The sequence below is a fragment of the Entelurus aequoreus genome, linkage group LG02, assembly GCF_033978785.1.
Source record: "Entelurus aequoreus isolate RoL-2023_Sb linkage group LG02, RoL_Eaeq_v1.1, whole genome shotgun sequence".
In the NCBI taxonomy this organism is placed as follows: Eukaryota; Metazoa; Chordata; class Actinopteri; order Syngnathiformes; family Syngnathidae; genus Entelurus; species Entelurus aequoreus.
Window position 1 is genome coordinate 14,268,404 of NC_084732.1, and position 23,195 is coordinate 14,291,598.

The 23,195-nt window shown below is 38.1% G+C and overlaps 1 protein-coding gene across 1 annotated transcript; it reads right to left on the reverse strand.

The window, feature by feature from the left end:
• Positions 1 to 6,040: 6,040 nt before the first annotated feature.
• LOC133641824 (forkhead box protein B1-like) lies at positions 6,041 to 6,697 on the reverse strand. The gene has a single exon (XM_062035867.1). It carries the CDS (start codon positions 6,695 to 6,697, stop codon positions 6,041 to 6,043), a length of 657 nt encoding a protein of 218 aa, XP_061891851.1.
• Between the last annotated feature and the right edge of the window lie 16,498 nt (positions 6,698 to 23,195).

Below are 23,195 nucleotides of genomic sequence, written 5' to 3' on the forward strand. Positions count from 1 at the left end.
CAAAATATGCAAAATCTTCCACCAAAAATATTTTTCAAAGTGGAATATTTGATGTGAAGTAATCGGAACCTTGGATAGGTCAATAATTCATAATAACATTGATTTTGATTCAATATTATGTTTTGAGCAATGACAGTTTGAAAGGAAAAAAAACTGCTTTGTTTTATTAGTCAATATTGCAACTTTTTCTCAATTACATTTCACCTTTAAGCTTTTTTATTTCACTTTTGTTATGTTTTTGTTTATTTTAATAGTATTTTTAGAATGTGCCGTGGGCCTTTAAAACATTAGCTGTGGGCCGCAAATGGCCTCCGGGGCACACTTTTGACACAGCTGCTATAGATAATAAAAAATTAAATCTGATAAATCTATGAATAAAAAGCAGAGCCTGGCGAAGCATGCGCGTTTATCATAACTCTCTCGCTCTCTCTGTCTCTGCCCCTCCCTCACGAATGCTGCTGCGTGCGCACACCTTCACAATTTGTTTTGTTTTCAACCCCTTCTTAACCCTGAACGTACATTGAAAATACACGCAACCCTAACTCAAAATGCCGGACATTTGAGGCATTTAAGAAACTCTGCCCGGCGTACAGCCCCGCAAAAGAGGACACGTCCGGGGAAAAGGGGACATATGGTCAGTCTAGCATTGATAGAAGAAGCTAGCATCAGTTAGCATTGATAGCATATGCTAGCATCAGTTAGCATTGATAGAAGTAGTTAGCATCATAATGAGTTACTGTCAGTAAGTGTTTGTTACGTTGAAATCTGCCTCACGACTGGATGTGTGTTGTCCTTTTGCACATTTTCCTCAGGATTTATGGTTCTCTTTTATGGATCTTTATGAGTAGTTTCTTTTCAAAGAGCCATTCAAAAAACTAGTTTGTTATTATTCTTTTTTTTTCATTTTTTTTTTCAGAAGTGGCTCTTTTTATCCAGGAAGTAATCACCGTTACAGTTACAAGATAAGGTTTGGATGTGATTAATTAGCATTTTCTCAATTTATACTTTATTTGTGGCAAATATTCGAAAACAGAGTTTCTCAAACATTTTTCACCAAATACAGAAAAAAATTAATTGGCTCTCCGAGTATTAGTACAGTACAGTAGCGTAGTAGGCCTAAGTATTCCTTAAAAACAAGGCAGAGGTTTTATTTAAGAATATTTATGATTTTTGGCCACTGTTTTGACACACAGTTAGAACAGTAACACCGTGTTTGAATATAGGAAAATAAAAACACTTTACTTTAATCAAGTGATTCTTTGGCGTACCAGTAGATGGAGCCTGCGTACCACTAGTAGTACACATAACAACAGTTTTAGAATCACTGTTCTAAAATATGGCGTAGTGGGTAGAGCGGCCATGCCAGAAACCTGAGGGTTGCAGGTTCGCTCCCCGCCTCTTGACATCCAAATTGCTGCCGTTGTGTCCTTGGGCAGGACACTTCACCCTTGCCCCCGGTGCCGCTCACACTGGTGAATGAATGATGAATGAATGATAGGTGGTGGTCGGAGGGGCCGTAGGCGCAAACTGGCAGCCTCGCTTCCGTCAGTCTACACCAGGGCAGCTGTGGCTACAAATGTAGCTTACCACCACCAGGTGTGAATGAATGATGGGTTCCCACTTCTCTGTGAGCGCATTGAGTATCTAATAATAGAAAATCTAATCCATTATTATTATTATAACTACAATTGTTGGGAGAAAAAATGTTAGGACTAGGACTGTAGGGCTCGGACTGTTAGGACTTAGACTGCTACGACAATGACTAGTAGGATAACGACTGTTTGGACTATGACTGATAGGGCAAAGTCTGTTGTGACTACGACTTTTAGGGCTAGGACTGTTAGGACAAAGATTGTTAGAACTACAATTGTTGGGAGAAAAATTGTTAGGACTTTGACTGTAGGGCTTGGACTGTTAGGACTTAGACTGCTATGACAAAGACTATTAGGATAACGACTGTTCGGACTATGACTGATAGGACAAAGTCTGTTATGACTACAACTTTTAGGGCTAGGACTGTTAGCACAAAGAGTGTTGGGACAGGAACTGTTAAGAGAAAGACTGTATGGACAAAGACCCATTAGCACAGGGCCACTTAGGACTATGACTGTTAGGATAAATACAGTTAGGGTAAGAAGTGTTAGGACAAAGGCTGTTAAGACAAGGACAGTTAAGAATACGACTGCCAGGACTAGGACTCTTAGGACAAAGGCTGTTGGAACTACAACTGTTACGACAAATACGTAAGACAAAACATGCTAAGACAAAGTCGTGGGACAAGAACTGTTCATACAAAGTCTGTTAAGATTAGGACTGTCAGGACAAAGACTGTTAAAACTACAATTGTTGGGAGAAAAACTGTTAGGACTAGCACTGGTAGGACTAAGATTGTTAGGATTTAGACTGCTACGACAACGAGTATTAGGATAACGACTTTTCAGACTTATTACTGATAGGAGAAAGATTCTTATGACTACGACTTTTAGGGCTACAACTGTTAGGACAAAGACTGTTAGAACTACAATTGTTAGAAGAAGAATTGTTAGGACTAGGACTGTAGGGCTCGGACTGTTAGGACTTAGACTGCTACAACAATGACTATTAGGATAACGACTGTTTGGACTATGACTGATAGGACAAAATCTGTTACGACTACAACTTTTAGTGCTAGGACTGTTAGGACGAAGACTGTTAGAACTACAATTGTTAGAAGAAGAGATGTTAGGACTAGGACTGTAAGGCTCGAACTGTTAGGACTTAGACTTCTATGACAACGACTATTAGGATAACGACTGTTCGGACTATGACTGATGGGACAAAGTCTGTTACGACTACGACTTTTAGGGCTAGGACTGTTAGGACAAAGACTGTTACAACTACAATTGTTAGAAGAAGAATTGTTAGGACGAGGACTGTAGGGCTCGGACTGTTAGGACTTAGACTGCTACAACAACGACTATTAGGAAAACGACTGTTATGACTGATAGGACAAAGTCTGTTACGACTACAACTTTTAGGGCTAGGACTGTTAGGACGAAGACAGTTAGAACTGCAATTGTTAGAAGAAGAATTGTTAGGACTAGGACTGGAGGGCTCGGAAAGTTAGGACTTAGACTGCTACGACAACGATTATTAGGATAACGACCGTTCGGACTATGACTGATAGGACAAAGTCTGTTACGACTACGACTTTTAGGGCTAAGACTGTTAGAACTACAATTGTTAGAAGAAGAATTGTTAGGACTAGGACTGTAGGGCTCGAACTGTTAGGACTTAGACTTCTACAACAACGACTATTAGGATAACGACTGTTCGGACTATGACTGATGGGACAAAGTCTGTTACGACTACAACTTTTAGGGCTAGGACTGTTAGGACAAAGACTGTTAGAACTACAATTGTTAGAAGAAGAATTGTTAGGACGAGGACTGTAGGGCTCGGACTGTTAGGACTTAGACTGCTACAACAACGACTATTAGGATAACGACTGTTATGACTGATAGGACAAAGTCAGTTACGACTACAACTTTTAGGGCTAGGACTGTTAGGACGAAGACTGTTAGAACTACAATTGTTAGAAGAAAAATTGTTAGGACGAAGACTGTTAGAACTACAATTGTTAGAAGAAGAATTGTTAGGACTAAGACTGTAGGGCTCGGACAGTTAGGACTTAGACTGCTACAACAACGACTGTTCGGACTATGACTGATAGCACAAAGTCTGTTACGACTACGACTTTTAGGGCTAGGACTGTTAGGACAAAGGCTGTTAAGAAGTAGACTGATTTGATTTGGTTGTCATTCCTTTAAAAAACTAAGAAATTGACTGAAGTATTTGGAATAGAACAGTGAAAAAATTGGATGATTATCTTCTAAAATTGTCAGTGAGGCGTGTGTGTGTGTGTGTGTGTGTGTGTGTGTGTGTGTGTGTGTGTGTGTGTGTGTGTGTGTGTGTGTGTGTGTGTGTGTGTGTGTATGTGTGTGTTTGTGTGTGTGTGGGCGAGCTGCTTTATGATGTTGTGAGGTTGCGAAGTGTGAAGGTCGCCTGCAAGTAGGATTTATTTCACCATTAAGTCCAGCAGCATCTCCTATTATAATTATTGTTATTATCAACTTCTTTGTTCGGTCAAACGTGACGTAAATGATGATAGTAAAAGTCAACAACAACAAAAATATTTGAATACTTTCATCCCTGACGACTCTTTTTGTTGTCTTGTCGTCATGGCAACAAGCGGGGTGTGCGTTTTTTGTTTTCTATCAGGAGTTACACCTGTCAATCAAATGTTCATTTGTCATTATTAGGTTGAAATTGTTATATTGGATCAATGTAAGCACTTGTATGACACAAAAGTTATGCACCACAGTTTATTTATACTCTATACGTATAGTTTTATGATCATTTCACCTCATTACACAGCCATCAAACACATTTGTTTTAAAATCACAGGTTTTATTTGGAATAAATCAACCCCATAATAATAATGATAATGATAAGGTAAGAAGAAGTACACATTTTCCAGCACAACACGTTTTAACATATCTAGGCATATTGATAATATGAACAATACTTAGAGAACAAATTAACTGATTAATTCTCATTAAACGAGCAGTAAGTGGGTGAATGTATGAATCATTGAATGATGGAACAAACGAATGAACTTATGAATAAGCAAACAAATAAATGAATAATTTAAAGGAGGAACAAGCGAATAAATACAAAAACTATGGAATTACAACTTTTAATAGCGAAAATTCATAATTCTAATACATAAATGTTTCATTAATATATTTGTCCTAATATAAATAAAACGTGTTATCATTAATTAGAATAATAATTAATAATTATATTATTATAATTATAAAAGTTATGTTATTATTATATGTATTGTATATTATTGTAATTGTGTTAAATATAATAGCAATAACAATATAATTAGTTATATATAATATAAAATATTAAATAATAAACTTATTAATATAATGTTTGATAATACTACTATTATTATTATTATTATTTTACAATATTTTTAACTTGTCATTTGACAAGCAGGTGAAGAAAAAATACAATAAACATTGATGTAAATATTACAGCAGTAGTATTTTCGTAAATAAATTAAAGAATAAATAAAAAATCAATTGTAACTTTGATTACAAAAAAAAATCATAATTCTAATTGTTGAATGAATTAATAATATAATTATTGTAATATAAATAATACATATATAATTCAAATAATTAATTTCTTTGTTATAACTATAATAGTTCTATGTTATTATTTATTATAATTATTATATATTATTATCATTAGAATAATTATGAAAGCAATACCATTATCAACTATACAAAATATAAAATATTAATTAATTATCTCATAATTAATATAGCTTTTGGTAATATTACTATTATTATTATTTTACAATATTTCTAACTGCATTGACATGCAGATGAAGAAATAATACAATACAATAAGTATTGATGTAAATATTACAGTAGTAGTATTTTTGTAAAGTAAAACTTCAAACAAATAAATAATTTAAAGAAAGAACAAGCAAATAAATAAACAAATTAATTGTAACTTTGATTAGTAAAAAAAAATCACAATTTTAATTGTCGAATGAATTAATAATATAATTATTCTAATATAAATAATACATGTCATTTATAATTAGAATAATTCATTGCATTATTATAATTGTTATAGTTCTATGTTAGAATGTATTATAATTATTATATATTATTATAATTAGAATAATTATAAAAAACATTATTAGCTGTATAAAATATTAATTAATTATTTGATAAGTAATATAGTTTTTGCTAATATTACTATTATTATTATTTGACACTATTTCTAACTGGTCATTTGACATGCAGATGAAGAAATAATACAATACAATAACTATTGATGTAAATATTACAGCAGTAGTATTTCTGTAACGTGAAACTGTACACACACACACACACACACACACACACGCCTACAACGTTCATGTTTGACGGAGGTCGGAGGTCAACCTGCTGTGCAGTGAAGAAGAAGTCATTTAGTGCACGTCCACCTGCAGCGTGCACACAGGCGGGCCACCATGGCTGAAAAAGGCCTGTGTGGGACCACCCCCCAGGAAAGCGGGAACGTGCGTGTGCAGGCCCGGCAGTAGCACATGCGTCGCTTTGACGGGCACCGGGACGGCGGGAAGGAGGACGTCTCTGGGCGCCACAGAGGCGGCGTGCGTTCGGGGTGGCCAGTCGGGGTGCTGCTGCTGGGGCGCCACGGGGAGGCGCACGACTGCGGGCGTCTGGATGAGGCTCTCGATGGCGAAGGGGTGCTTGAAGGGCGGCTGCGCGCGCACGGCCACGATGGGCTCGGCCGCCTTGAAGCGCTTCCGGCGGCGCAGGAAGCTGCCGTTGTGGAACATGTCCCCGCAGAGGGGGTGCAGCGCCCACAGGCCGCCCTTGCCGGGGTGCTCGGCCCTGCGGGGCATCTTGACGAAGCAGTCGTTGAAGGACAAGTTGTGTCGTAAGGAGTTCTGCCAGCGCCGGGTGTTGCTGCGGTAGAAGGGGAAGTGGTCCATGATGAACTTGTAGATGGCGCTCAGCGGGAGCATCTTGTCCGGGCTGCTCTGGATGGCCATGGCGGTCAGGCTGATGTACGAGTAAGGGGGCTTGTGCTCGCCGTACTCGCTCCTGCTCGGCCGGGGCATGGCAACCCCTCCACAGTCCCCCCCTCCCACGGTGCACACCCTGGGCTCACTTGGCGGGTAGACTGTGCCAAGAGTGGCGCGCCTCTGCATGTCATCAAGTTGCAAGGGGGGGTGGGGGTAGGTTGACTTGGCCACTCATAGGGAAGGAGGAGGCGGAGTTACGCCTGTCAATCACTGATCTCTGCATGTCTGCTCACTGTCCAATTATTTTGTATCTTTCTTCAATGGTGCATTCAGGGACTGTCGGCAAAAAGCAGCTTATTCATTCCACACACGCGTGCTTTAATCCCGCGGCAGCCGGGAACGTGTTTGCAGAGGATTTGGACTCCGTCGTCTCCAAAACTTTCTTGATTTTCATTGAAGAAGACCTTAGACCTTTTCTTTTCTCGCATGTCTTCGTTACAAATGGACACCGTTAAGAGTTTCTTGTTTGCTTCCACCTGCTCGTGTTTGTTTTGTTGCGTCAGCACGTTTCCTTACAGCCCGTGGTCGTTAAAAGGTTGAGTTGCGAACACCAGACCGGAGAGACCGCGGACACTTTCTAAAAGTAAGACGGATGAAGGTTTGACGGCCCTCATCTGCATAACGACCTAAATAATAACAATGTCATTTGCACATCACTGACCGGCTAATTGTGGCATCATTACTTTCACCGTTAATGGCGCTAACGAGGCCACGTAATCATGTGACCACTTGACCGTCCAAACAATCGCATTAACGATCTTCGACATCAACAAAACGCTTCTGGAACTTTCTACCTGCTACTTCCTCACGTGGCCTAAAAGCAGGGCCGCGAGTTTCTTTGAAAACTGGTTAGCTAAATAGGTTAGCTTACAGAAAAGTTGTTAGTTTGGCCTAATTCAAGATGAGTTCGACAAATGGGTTAGCTTCATTGAAGACTTATTAGTTAAATAGTTTAGCTCAATTGAAGACGAGGTTAGCTCATATGAAAACTAGCTTGTTTAGCCTAATTCAAAATTAGTTGAATAGGTTAGCTTCATTGAAGACTAATTAGTTCAAAACGTTAGCTCCATTGAAGCCTAGCTATGTTAGGTTACATGAAAACTAGCTAGTTTAGCCTAATTCAAAATGAGTTGAATAGGTTAGCTTCATTGAAGACTAATTAGTTCAAAACGTTAGCTCCATTGAAGCCTAGCTATGTTAGGTTACATGAAAACTAGCTAGTTTAGCCTAATTCAAAAGGAGTTAGATAAATAGGTAAACTTCATGGAATACTAATTAGTTCAATAGGTTAGTTCCATTGAAGACTAGGTTAGCTTGCGTGAAAACTAGCTCTAGTTTAGCCTAATTCAAAATTAGTTGAATAAGTTAGCTTCATTGAAGACTAATTAGTTCAAAACGTTAGCTCCATTGAAGACTTGGTTAGCTTCCATGAAAATTAGCCAGTTTAGCCTAATTCAAAATGAGTTAGATAAATAGGTAAACTTCAAGGAAGAGTAATTAGTTTAATAGGTTAGTTCCATTGAAGACTGGGTTAGCTTCATTGAAGACTAATTACTTCAAAACATTAGCTCTATTGAAGACTAGGTTAGCTTATATGACAATTATCTAGTTCAGCCTAATTCAAAATGAGTTTAATAGGTTATCTTCATTGAAGACTAATTCGTTCAAAACCTTAGCTCCATTGAAGACTTTGTTAGCTTCCATGAAAACTAGCTAGTTTAGCCTAATTCAAAATGAGTTAGCTAAATAGGTAAACTTCATGGAAGAGTAATTATTTAATAGGTTAGTTCCATTGAAGACTAGGTTAGCTTGCATGAAAACTGGTCAGTTCAGCCTAATTCAAGATGAGTGCGATAAATAGGTTATCTTAATTCAAGACTAATTAGTTCAATAGGTTAGCACCATTGAAAACGAGGTTAGCTTATATGAAAACTAGCTAGTTTAGCCTAATTCAAAATGAGTTAAATAGGTTTGCTTCATTGAAGACTAATTAGTTCAAAATGTTAGCTCCATTGAAGCCTGGGTTAGATTACATGAAAACTAGCTAGTTTAGCCTTATTCAAAAGGAGTTAGATGAATAGGTAAACTTCATGGAAGACTAATTAGTTCAATAGGTTAGTTCCAATGAAGACTAGGTTAGCTTGCGTGAAAACTAGCTCTAGTTTAGCCTAATTCAAAATGAGTTGAATAAGTTAGCTTCATTGAAGACTAATTAGTTCAAAACGTTAGCTCCATTGAAGACTTGGTTAGCTTCCATGAAAACTAGCCAGTTTAGCCTAATTCAAAATGAGTTAGCTAAATAGGTAAACTTCAAGGAAGAGTAATTAGTTTAATAGGTTAGTTCCATTGAAGACTGGGTTAGCTTAATTGAAGACTAATTAGTTCAAAACATTAGCTCTATTGAAAACTAGGTTAGCTTATGTGACAATTAGCTAGTTTGCCTAATTAAAAATGAGTTTAATAGGTTATCTTCATTGAAGACTAATTCGTTCAAAACCTTAGCTCCATTGAAGACTTTGTTAGCTTCCATGAAAACTAGCTAGTTTAGCCTAATTCAAAATGAGTTAGCTAAATAGGTAAACTTCATGGAAGAGTAATTAGTTTAATAGGTTAGTTCCATTGAAGACTGGGTTAGCATCATTGAAGACTAATTAGTTCAAAACATTAGCTCTATTGAAGACTAGGTTAACTTATATGACAATTAGCTAGTTTAGCCTAATTCAAAATGAGTTTAATAGGTTATCTTCATTGAAGACTAATTCGTTGAAAACCTTAGCTCCATTGAAGTCTTTGCTAGCTCCCATGAAAACTAGCTAGTTTAGCCTAATTCAAAAGGAGTTAGCTAAATAGATAAACTTCATGGAAGAGTAATTAGTTTAATAGGTTAGTTCCATTGAAGACTAGGTTAGGTTGCATGAAAACTGGTCAGTTCAGCCTAATTCATGATGAGTTTGATAAATAGGTTATCTTAATTAAAGACTAATTAGTTCAATAGGTTAGCACCATTGAAGACGAGGTTAGCTTACATGAAAACTAGCTAGTTTAGCCTAATTCAAAATGAGTTAAATAGCTTAGCTTCATTGAAGACTAATTAGTTCAAAATGTTAGCTCCATTGAAGCCTGGGTTAGATTACATGAAAACTAGCTAGTTTAGCCTTATTCAAAAGGAGTTAGAGAAATAGGTAAACTTCATGGAAGACTAATTAGTTCAATAGGTTAGTTCCATTGAAGACTAGGTTAGCTTGCATGAAAACTAGCTAGTTTAGCCTAATTCAAAATGAGTTGAATAAGTTAGCTTCATTGAAGACTAATTAGTTCAAAATGTTAGCTCCATTGAAGACTTGGTTAGCTTCCATGAAAACTAGCCAGTTTAGCCTAATTAAAAAAGAGTTAGCTAAATAGGAAACTTCAAGGAAGAGTAATTAGTTTAATAGGTTAGTTCCATTGAAGACTGGGTTAGCTTCATTGAAGACTAATTAGTTCAAAACATTAGCTCTATTGAAGACCATGTTAGCTTATATGACAATTAGCTAGTTTAGCCTAATTCAAAATGAGTTTAATAGGTTATCTTTATTGAAGACTAATTCGTTCAAAACCTTAGCTCCATTGAAGACTTTGTTAGCTTCCATGAAAACTAGCTAGTTTAGCCTAATTCAAAATGAGTTAGCTAAATAGGTAAACTTCATGGAAGAGTAATTAGTTTAATAGATTAGTTCCATTGAAGACTGGGTTAGCTTCATTGAAGACTAATTAGTTCAAAACATTAGCTCTATTGAAGACCATGTTAGCTTATATGACAATTAGCTAGTTTAGCCTAATTCAAAATGAGTTTAATAGGTTATCTTCATTGAAGACTAATTCGTTCAAAATCTTAGCTCCATTGAAGACTTTGTTAGCTTCCATGAAAACTAGCTAGTTTAGCCTAATTCAAAATGAGTTAGCTAAATAGGTAAACTTCATGGAAGAGTAATAAGTTTAATAGGTTAGTTCCATTGAAGACTAGGTTAGCTTGCATGAAAACTGGTCAGTTCAGCCTAATTCAAGATGAGTTCGATAAATAGGTTATCTTAATTCAAGACTAATTAGTTCAATAGGTTAGCACCATTGAAGACGAGGTTAGCTTACATGAAAACTAGCTAGTTTAGCCTAATTCAAAATGAGTTAAATAGGTTAGCTTCATTGAAGACTAATTAGTTCAAAATGTTAGCTCCATTGAAGCCTGGGTTGGATTACATGAAAACTAGCTAGTTTAGCCTTATTCAAAAGGAGTTAGATAAATAGGTAAACTTCATGGAAGACTAATTAGTTTAATAGGTTAGTTCCATTGAAGACTAGGTTAGGTTGCATGAAAACTGGTCAGTTCAGCCTAATTCATGATGAGTTTGATAAATAGGTTATCTTAATTAAAGACTAATTAGTTCAATAGGTTAGCACCATTGAAGACGAGGTTAGCTTACATGAAAACTAGCTAGTTTAGCCTAATTCAAAATGAGTTAAATAGCTTAGCTTCATTGAAGACTAATTAGTTCAAAATGTTAGCTCCATTGAAGCCTGGGTTAGATTACATGAAAACTAGCTAGTTTAGCCTTATTCAAAAGGAGTTAGAGAAATAGGTAAACTTCATGGAAGACTAATTAGTTCAATAGGTTAGTTCCATTGAAGACTAGGTTAGCTTGCATGAAAACTAGCTAGTTTAGCCTAATTCAAAATGAGTTGAATAAGTTAGCTTCATTGAAGACTAATTAGTTCAAAATGTTAGCTCCATTGAAGACTTGGTTAGCTTCCATGAAAACTAGCCAGTTTAGCCTAATTAAAAAAGAGTTAGCTAAATAGGAAACTTCAAGGAAGAGTAATTAGTTTAATAGGTTAGTTCCATTGAAGACTGGGTTAGCTTCATTGAAGACTAATTAGTTCAAAACATTAGCTCTATTGAAGACCATGTTAGCTTATATGACAATTAGCTAGTTTAGCCTAATTCAAAATGAGTTTAATAGGTTATCTTTATTGAAGACTAATTCGTTCAAAACCTTAGCTCCATTGAAGACTTTGTTAGCTTCCATGAAAACTAGCTAGTTTAGCCTAATTCAAAATGAGTTAGCTAAATAGGTAAACTTCATGGAAGAGTAATTAGTTTAATAGATTAGTTCCATTGAAGACTGGGTTAGCTTCATTGAAGACTAATTAGTTCAAAACATTAGCTCTATTGAAGACCATGTTAGCTTATATGACAATTAGCTAGTTTAGCCTAATTCAAAATGAGTTTAATAGGTTATCTTCATTGAAGACTAATTCGTTCAAAATCTTAGCTCCATTGAAGACTTTGTTAGCTTCCATGAAAACTAGCTAGTTTAGCCTAATTCAAAATGAGTTAGCTAAATAGGTAAACTTCATGGAAGAGTAATAAGTTTAATAGGTTAGTTCCATTGAAGACTAGGTTAGCTTGCATGAAAACTGGTCAGTTCAGCCTAATTCAAGATGAGTTCGATAAATAGGTTATCTTAATTCAAGACTAATTAGTTCAATAGGTTAGCACCATTGAAGACGAGGTTAGCTTACATGAAAACTAGCTAGTTTAGCCTAATTCAAAATGAGTTAAATAGGTTAGCTTCATTGAAGACTAATTAGTTCAAAATGTTAGCTCCATTGAAGCCTGGGTTGGATTACATGAAAACTAGCTAGTTTAGCCTTATTCAAAAGGAGTTAGATAAATAGGTAAACTTCATGGAAGACTAATTAGTTCAATAGGTTAGTTCCATTGAAGACTAGGTTAGCTTGCATGAAAACTAGCTAGTTTAGCCTAATTCAAAATGAGTTGAATAAGTTAGCTTCATGGAAGACTAATTCGTTCAAAACATTAGCTCCATTGAAGACTTGGTTAGCTTCCATGAAATTTAGCTAGTTTAGCCTAATTCAAACTGAGTTGAATAAGTTAGCTTCATTGAAGACTAATTTGTTCAAACCCTTGGTTGACCGGTGAAATTAGTTAGCTAGTTAGAGATCATTTAGCTTAGTTAGTTCAATATGGTATTTTTTATTGAGTACCAGTTAGTTCAATAGGTTGTTAGCTTAGTTCGTTCAAAAGGGTATTTTATAGAGTACTAGTTAGTTCAATAGGTTTGCTTCATTGAGGATTAGTTTGTTAACTATTTTAGCTTGATTGAAAACTAGTTTGCTAAATAAGTTAGCTTAATTGAAAACTAGTAAGATAAAAATGTTAGCACTGTCAATTCAATAGGATAACCTAATTAAAGAATTGTTGGTTCAATAGGTTAGCCTTATTGAAAAATACTTGGTAAATAGATTAGCTTGGTGGAATACAAGTTACATAGAGACGTTAACTTACTGATTATTTTAATTGAGGACTAGTTAGTTTAATAGGTTAGCGTTACTAAACACCACTTAGTTAAATAAGATCGATTGATCAGTTCAACATGTTTGCTTTATTGAGGATTAGTTGGTTCAATAGGTTTGTGTCACTACAGACTACTTTGTTAACGAGGCTACCACAATTGAAATCTTCTTAAAAAGGATAGCTAACTGATGGCGAGGTAGGTCAATGGAAAATAGGTTTGTGTCACTAAATACAATTTAACTACTATTCAGTTAAGTGGGTCTATGTATTTGAGGTCTAGTTGGTTCAATGGGATTGCTAACTGATGACCATTTAGTTAAATAGACCAGCATCATTTAAAACTAGTCATTTCAATAGATTAGCTTAATTGAAAATCGGCTATGTCAATAGGTTTGTGTCACTACATACAATTGAATTTCTATTCAGTTAACTAGGTCTTCGTATTTTAGGACTAGTTGGTTCAATAGGATTGCTAACTGATGACCATTTAGTTAAATAGACCAGCATCATTTAAAACTAGTCATTTCAATAGATTAGCTTAATTGAAGATCGGTTATGTCAATAGGTTTGTTTCACTAAATACAACTGAATTACTATTCAGTTAACTAGGTCAACGTATTTGAGGACTAGTTGGTTCAATCGGATTGCTAACTGTTGACCATTTAATTAACTAGACCATCATCATTTATAACTAGTCATTTCAATAGATTAGCTTAATTGAAGATCGGTTATGTCAATAGGTTTGTGTCACTAAATACAACTGAATTACTATTCAGTTAACTAGGACAACGTATTTGAGGACTAGTTGGTTCAATAGGATTGCTAACTGATGACCATTTAGTTAAATAGACCAGCATCATTTAAAACTAGTCATTTCAATAGATTAGCTTAATTGAAGATCGGTTATGTCAATAGGTTTGTTTCACTAAATACAACTGAATTACTATTCAGTTAACTAGGTCAACGTATTTGAGGACTAGTTGGTTCAATCGGATTGCTAACTGTTGACCATTTAATTAACTAGACCAGCATCATTTATAACTAGTCATTTCAATAGATTAGCTTAATTGAAGATCGGTTATGTCAATAGGTTTGTGTCACTAAATACAACTGAATTACTATTCAGTTAACTAGGACAACGTATTTGAGGACTAGTTGGTTCAATAGGATTGCTAACTGATGACCATTTAGTTAAATAGACCAGCATCATTTAAAACTAGTCATTTCAATAGATTAGCTTAATTGAAGATCGGTTATGTCAATAGGTTTGTTTCACTAAATACAACTGAATTACTATTCAGTTAACTAGGTCAACGTATTTGAGGACTAGTTGGTTCAATAGGATTGCTAACTGATGACCATTTAGTTATATGGACCAGCATCATTTAAAACTAGTCATTTCAATAGATTAGCTTAATTGAAGATCGGTTATGTCAATAGGTTTGTGTCACTAAATACAACTGAATTACTATTCAGTTAACTAGGTCAACGTATTTGAGGACTAGTTGGTTCAATAGGATTGCTAACTGTTGACCATTTAATTAACTAGACCAGCATCATTTATAACTAGTCATTTCAATAGATTAGCTTAATTGAAGATCGGTTATGTCAATAGGTTTGTGTCACTACATACAATTGAATTACTATTCAGTTAACTAGGTCTTCGTATTTGAGGTCTAGTTGGTTCAATAGGATTGCTAACTGATGACCATTTAGTTAAATGGACCAGCATCATTTAAAACTAGTCATTTCAATAAATTTGCTTAATTGAAGATCGGTTATGTCAATAGGTTTGTGTCACTACATACAATTGAATCACTATTCAGTTAACTAGGTCAACATATTTGAGGACTAGTTGGTTCAATAGGATTGCTAACTGATGACCATTTAGTTAAATAGACCAGCATCATTTAAAACTAGTCATTTCAATAGATTAGCTTAATTAAAGATCGGTTATGTCAATAGGTTTGTGTCACTACATACAATTGAATTACTATTCAGTTAACTAGGTCTTCGTATTTGAGGTCTAGTTGGTTCAATAGGATTGCTAACTGATGACCATTTAGTTAAATGGACCAGCATCATTTAAAACTAGTCATTTCAATAAATTTGCTTAATTGAAGATCGGTTATGTCAATAGGTTTGTTTCACTAAATACAACTGAATTACTATTCAGTTAACTAGGTCAACGTATTTGAGGACTAGTTGGTTCAATAGGATTGCTAACTGTTTACCATTTAATTAACTAGACCAGCATCATTTATAACTAGTCATTTCAATAGATTAGCTTAATTGAAGATCGGTTATGTCAATAGGTTTGTGTCACTAAATACAACTGAATTACTACTCAGTTAACTAGGACAACGTATTTGAGGACTAGTTGGTTCAATAGGATTGCTAACTGATGACCATTTAGTTAAATAGACCACCATCATTTAAAACTAGTCATTTCAATAGATTAGCTTAATTGAAGATCGGTTATGTCAATAGGTTTGTGTCACTAAATACAACTGAATTACTATTCAGTTAACTAGGTCAACGTATTTGAGGACTAGTTGGTTCAATAGGATGTAGTGAAGTGAATTATATTTATATAGCGCTTTTCTCTAGTGACTCAAAGCGCTTTTGCATTGTGAAACCCATTATCTAAGTTACATTTAAACCAGTGTGTGTGGCACTGGGAGCAGGTGGGTAAAGTGTCTTGCCCAAGGACACAACGGCAGTGACTAGGTTGGCAGAAGCGGGGATCAAACCTGGAACCCTCAAGTTGCTGGCACGGCTACTCTACCAACCGAGCTAGTCAGTTAACTAGGTCTTCGTATTTGAGGACTAGTTGGTTCAATAGGATTGCTAACTGATGACCATTTAGTTAAATAGACCAGCATCATTTATAACTAGTTAGTTAAATAGGTTAACTAAAAAAAAGTCAGTTTACTATGTTAGCTTAATTGAAGACTAGTTAATGTGTTAAGTGTGTGCCACTAAATACTGGTTAGTTAACCAGGCTACTACACTTTAATTACTAGTCAGTTAAATAGGTCGACGTCATTTAAGACTAATTAGTTCAACTAATGATGACCAGTTAGTTGGCATTAGTTGACAAGAGACTTTGTATTTGGCTGTCATCACTTAAGGCGTTGACTTACGCACAAACCCACAACAAACAAATCAATCAATCAATGTTTATTTATATAGCCCTAAATCACAAGTGTCTCAAAGGGCTGTACAAGCCACAACGACATCCTCGGTACAGAGCCCACATACGGGCAAGGAAAAACTCACCCCAGTGGGACGTCGGTGAATGACTATGAGAAACCTTGGAGAGGACCGCATATGTGGGTAACCCCCCCCTCTAGTGGAGACCGAAAGCAATGGATGTCGAGTGGGTCTGACATAATATTGTGAAAGTCCAGTCCACAGTGGATCCAACACATCAGCGGGAGTCCAGTCCACAGCGGGGCCAACAGGAAACCATCCCGAGCGGAGACGGGTCAGCAGCGCAGAGATGTCCCCAACCGATGCACAGGCTAGTGGTCCACCCGGGGTCCCGACTCTGGACAGCCAGCACTTCATCCATGGCCACCGGACCTATGCAACTCCCCCTCGCAAGGGACAGGGGAGAAGAGGAGAGAAGAAAAGAAACGGCAGATCAACTGGTCTAAAAAAGGGGGGTCTATTTAAAGGCTAGATTATACAAATGAGTTTTAAGATGGGACTTAAATGCTTCTACTGAGGTAGCATCTCTAACTGTTACCGGGAGGGCATTCCAGAGTACTGGAGCCCGAATAGAAAACGCTCTATAGCCCGCAGACTTTTTTTTGGCTCTGGGAATCACTAATAAGCCGGAGTTCTTTGAACGCAGATTTCTTGTCGGGACATATGGTACAATACAATCGGCGAGATAGGCTGTAGCTAAACCGTGTAGTATTTTTTACGTAAGTAGTAACACCTTAAAGTCGCATCTTAAGTGCACAGGAAGCCAGTGCAAGTGAGCCAGTATAGGCGTAATATGATCAAACTTTCTTGTTTTTGTCAAAAGCCTTGCAGCCGCATTTTGTACCAACTGTAATCTTTTAATGCTAGACATAGGGAGACCCGAAAATAATACGTTACAGTAATCGAGACGAGACGTAACGAACGCATGAATAATGATCTCAGCGTCGCTAGTGGACAAGATGGAACGAATTTTAGCGATATTACGGAGATGAAAGAAGGCCGTTTTAGTAACACTCTTAATGTGTGACTCAAACGAGAGAGTTGGGTCGAAGATAATACCCAGATTCTTTACCGAGTCTCCTTGTGTAATTGTTTGGTTGTCAAATGTTAAGGTGGTATTATTAAATAGATGTTGGTGTCTAGCAGGACCGATAATCAGCATTTCCGTTTTCTTAGCGTTGAGTTGCAAAAAGTTAGCGGACATCCATTGTTTAATTTCATTAAGACACGCCTCCAGCTGACTACAATACGGCGTGTTGGTCAGCTTTAGGGGCATGTAGAGTTGAGTGTCATCAGCATAACAGTGAAAGCTAACACCGTATTTGCGTATGATGTCACCCAGCGGCAGCATGTAAATACTAAAGAGTGCAGGGCCAAGAACCGAACCCTGGGGAACTCCGCACGTTACCTTGACATAGTCCGAGGTCACATTGTTATGGGAGACGCACTGCATCCTGTCAGTAAGATAAGAGTTAAACCAAGACAAGGCTAAGTCTGACATACCAATACGTGTTTTGATACGCTCTAATAAAATATTATGATCGACGGTATCGAAAGCGGCGCTAAGATCAAGAAGCAGAGCCATTTGTACAAGTACATTTGCCAGCAAAGGAGCTCTGCATAAAACTTCATTGTGGAGGGAGGTGTGGCCAGTGCGCCTGCAGGAGCAAAGGTCACCGCCTCTGTCTATGGTGCTGAGGACGAGCACCATCGGATAGGGGTGCTGACGGCGAGACACAGCTGGCAGGTGATTAGATTTCACAGTTGGTACGTGCTAATCTAATCATCTGTTGTCTTTAACAGTAAGCGTCCGGGAGGAGGAAGGAAAGAGGCATGACACAGAGGACTGAAAAGTCGAGTGTCATGTGAATTTATTGTGGAAAAATAAAACCATTGTCAAACCAGAACAACGGTCTCCAGCTGACGTGTGTGATCCACCAAACCTACTAGGAGGAAACTTCCTCACTCATTAATCAAAGCTTCTCCTGTCTCCTGTCTTTAATAGAGCTGCAGAAAGCTGCTATTGGTCCTGGTGATGAGCAGCCAGTGCTATAAATCCCAGTCACAACAGACGTAATGAAGTTGTATCACACTCACTGACCTAGCATCTCAAAGGCTTTAGCGGAGCACACACGCGGAATAATGAGCTCATCCTGAGCGAGGGTGGCAAGGCTTAATTCTTCCAGCTCGGCAAGGTTGTCTGAGCACCAGCGGCTTTCATAAACTTTTGTTGTCTTCCTTCATTTACAGTAGGTGCGGTTGTTATTTTCTCATCCTTCACTCTAAGTGTGGGTACAAAACTGGTGAAGAATGCACTATGCACCTCATAAGTCGGAAAGAGATAGAGATGATACAATATTTTCTGCTCACAGATGTTACAACTGGTGGTTGTTTGAGCACACTGCTGCTAGTTCTGGTTAGTCCCACTCCTTAATGCTTCGGTCACACGCAGGATTCTCACAGGGATGAGGAAAAATACAGACTTACCTGCTGTACAAATCAACTTCCTGATTGCCATGTTAGATGCTCTATATTCTAAAATAACCTATCCATCCCCATCCATTTTCTACCGCTTGTCCCTTTTGGGGTCGCGGGGGGTGCTGGAGTCTATCTCAGCTGCATTTGGGCGGAAGGCGGGGTGCACCCTGGACAAGTCGCCACCTCATCAGAGGGCCAACACAGATAGACAGACAACATTCACACTCACATTCACACACTAGGGCCAATTTAGTGTTGCCAATCAACCTAACCCCAGGTGCATACCTTTATATACTCTTATATGTTATATATTCATATACATATATGTTCATAGTTTATATATACATGTATATAATCTTATCTCATATATGTATATCTATCTATCCATCTATCTATCTATCTATCATCTATTGATTGATTGATTGAAACTTTTATTAGTAGACTGCACAGTTCAGTACATATTCCGTGCAATTGACCACTAAATGGCAACACCCGAATAAGTTTTTCAACTTGTTTAAGTCGGGGGTCCACGTTAATCAATTCATGGTGTCTATCCGTCTATATATATATATATATATATATATATATATATATATATATATATATATATATATATATATATATATATATATATATATATATATATATATATATATATATATATATATATATATATATATATATATATATATATATATATATATATGTATATGTGTATATATATATATATATATATATATATATATATATATATATATATATATATATGTATATATATATATATATATATATATATATATATGTATATGTATTTGTATATATATGTATTTGTATATATATATATATATATGTATATGTATTTGTATATATATATATATATATATATATATATATATATATATATATATATATATATATATATATATATATATATATATATATATATATATATATATATATATATATATACACACACAGCAGCCAACTTTACTACAACATGGCAGCGCTTGGAAGTAGGCATCATGGCAGGCTGCACAGTTTCACCCCTGATTTTCACAATGGCCATGGAAGTCATCATGAGGGCCTCAAGGTGGGTGGTGGGTGGTGAACGAACCAGGGCTGTGCTCCGTCTTCCACCTATCAGGGCTTACATGGACGACATGACAACACTAACCACTACTGCAGCATGCACTAAGCGTCTACTTGGAAAGCTGCAGGAGAACATCGAGTGGGCCCGAATGAAATTCAAGCCTAGTAAATCTCGAAGCATCTCCATAATCAAGGGGGTGCTGAGAGATACAAGGTTCTACATCGGCAAAGACCCTATTCCAACGGTGTCTGAGCAGCCTGTCAAAAGCCTGGGCAGATGGTACAATGCAAGCCTCAAGGACAAACAACAAACAGAACAACTAAGGCAAGAGATCGCGAAGAGCCTGGATAACATAGACAAGACTCTACTGCCAGGGAAACTGAAGCTTTGGTGCCTACAATTTGGACTCTCACTGTGTATGAAGTTCCAGTAACCACTGTGGAGAAGATGGAGCGAACCATCACTTCATATGCAAAAAAGTGGCTTGGCATTCCACAATGTCTAAGTAACATCGGCCTCTACGGCAAAGGGATCCTGGAGCTACCTCTCACTAGTCTAACTGAGGAATACAAGTGTTCTAAAGTTAGACTCCAGATGACACTGAAGGACTCCAGAAACAAGACCATTAGCACTGTAGCACCGCCCCTAGTAACTGGGCGGAAGTGGACACCGTCCGATGCGGTGCAGCAAGCTACAGCAGCCCTGAGGCACAGAGACATCGTGGGAAAGGTCCAACAGGGAAGAGGAGGCTTTGGCCTGACTGCAAGAGAACCATCCTGGAAAAATGCTACAACATCAGAGCGGAGGACGCTGGTGGTGGAGGAGGTGCGTCGCCAGGAGGAGGTCTTAAGGAGTGCGAAGGCTGTCTCTCTCGCCAAACAGGGGCAATGGATGCAGTGGGAAGGAGTGGAGAGGAGAAAGATAAGCTGGAAGGAGCTATGGCAGATGGAAGCAAGTAAAATCAGCTTTATCATCAGAGCAACGTATGATGTGCTCCCATCACCAAAGAATCTCCATCAGTGGTATGGCGAGGATCCAATCTGTGCCCTCTGCCCAACTCCAGCAACCCTCAGACACATCATGACAGGATGTAAGACGAGCCTCACGCAGGGGAGATACACTTGGCGACACAACCAGGTCCTCAAGAGCTTGGCATCAGCCCTGGAGAGCATGCGTGGTGCCGTCAACTCCTTGCCACCAAGAGTATCCAATCCCATGAAGACAACAATGTTTGTCCGAGAGGGCGGGAAAACACCCAAACAGCTTTCCACCAAACCAGAAGCAGGACACCTATACAGGGCCCGCGACTGGAAGATGCTGGCAGACATCGGCAAACAACTGGTTTTCCCACCTGAGATTGCTTCTACCAACCTCAGGCCAGACTTGGTGCTCTGGTCCCCTTCGGTGAAGACTGCTTACGTCATAGAGCTCACAGTCCCATGGGAGAACTCTGTGGAGGAGGCCTATGAACGTAAAAAGCTGCGCTACTCAAAGCTAGCAGAAGAAGCGAGGCAGCGTGGCTGGAACACCAAAGTCTATCCAGTTGAAGTGGGATGCAAGAGGATTTGTGGCGTCGTCTACCATCAGACTGCTGAGGGAACTCGGCAGCCACGGTCAGGCCCTGCGGAGGACCATCAGAGCAGTCTCAGAGGCAGCCGAAAGAAGCAGCCAGTGGATTTGGCTCAAGCGGAAGGACCCCAGTTGGGCCCCAAAAACAGCAGTATAACAGGGTGAATTTCAGGAACAGTTGAGCACGGGACACAAGCTGAGGACTGATCATCCTTCGGCGGGCCACCTTTGTGGAGGGTGTATAGTGTTTGAAGGCCGAAACACCCAATGATGCAAGGGCACACTACTGAAGATGTGTCGCTTGTCCAATTGTCCTGGAATTCAACCCTGACCAAGTCTCATATCCCATACAACTCACAAGAACACCCCACCCCCCACACCCCCACGTTGTCTGTCTACCACTCTCAACAACAAGGACATCTCGAGTGAGTACTCTCCACATTTGGCACAAGGGACTGTTCAACATCTCATCCTGTGTTTTTTGATTCTGAGATATATATATAAATATATATATATACAGGTATATATATATATATATATATATATATATATATATATATATATATATATATATATATATATATATATATATATATATATATATATATATATATATATATATATATATATATATATATATATATATATATATATATATATCAATCAATCAATCAATGTTTATTTATATAGCCCTAAATCACAAGTGTCTCAAAGGGCTGTACAAGCCACAACGACATCCTCGGTACAGAGCCCACATACGGGCAAGGAAAAACTCACCCCAGTGGGACGTCGGTGAATGACTATGAGAAACCTTGGAGAGGACCGCATATGTGGGTAACCCCCCCCCTCTAGGGGAGACCGAAAGCAACGGATGTCGAGTGGGTCTGACATAACATTGTGAAAGTCCAGTCCACAGTGGATCCAACACATCAGCGGGAGTCCAGTCCACAGCGGGGCCAACAGGAAACCATCCCGAGCGGAGACGGGTCAGCAGCGCAGAGATGTCCCCAACCGATGCACAGGCTAGTGGTCCACCCGGGGTCCCGGCTCTGGACAGCCAGCACTTCATCCATGGCCACCGGACCTATGCGACTCCCCCTCGCAAGGGACAGGGTAGAAGAGGAGAGAAGAAAAGAAACGGCAGATCAACTGGTCTAAAAAAGGGGGGGTCTATTTAAAGGCTAGATTATACAAATGAGTTTTAAGATGGGACTTAAATGCTTCTACTGAGGTAGCATCTCTAACTGTTACCGGGAGGGCATTCCAGAGTACTGGAGCCCGAATAGAAAACGCTCTATAGCCCGCAGACTTTTTTTTGGCTCTGGGAATCACTAATAAGCCGGAGTTCTTTGAACGCAGATTTCTTGTCGGGACATATGGTACAATACAATCCGCGAGATAGGCTGGAGCTAAACCGTGTAATATTTTATACGTAAGTAGTAAAACCTTAAAGTCGCATCTTAAGTGCACAGGAAGCCAGTGCAAGTGAGCCAGTATAGGCGTAATATGATCAAACTTTCTTGTTTTTGTCAAAAGCCTTGCAGCCGCATTTTGTACCAACTGTAATCTTTTAATGCTAGACATAGGGAGGCCCGAAAATAATACGTTACAGTAATCGAGACGAGACGTAACGAACGCATGAATAATGATCTCAGCGTCGCTAGTGGACAAGATGGAACGAATTTTAGCGATATTACGGAGATGAAAGAAGGCCGTTTTAGTAACACTCTTAATGTGTGACTCAAACGAGAGAGTTGGGTCGAAGATAATACCCAGATTCTTTACCGAGTCTCCTTGTTTAATTGTTTGGTTGTCAAATGTTAAGGTGG

Coding starts and splice junctions, on each gene's coding strand:
- LOC133641824 (XM_062035867.1), bottom strand. CDS start 6,697: ATGCCCCGGCCGAGCAGGAGCGAGTACGGCGAGCACAAGCCCCCTTAC.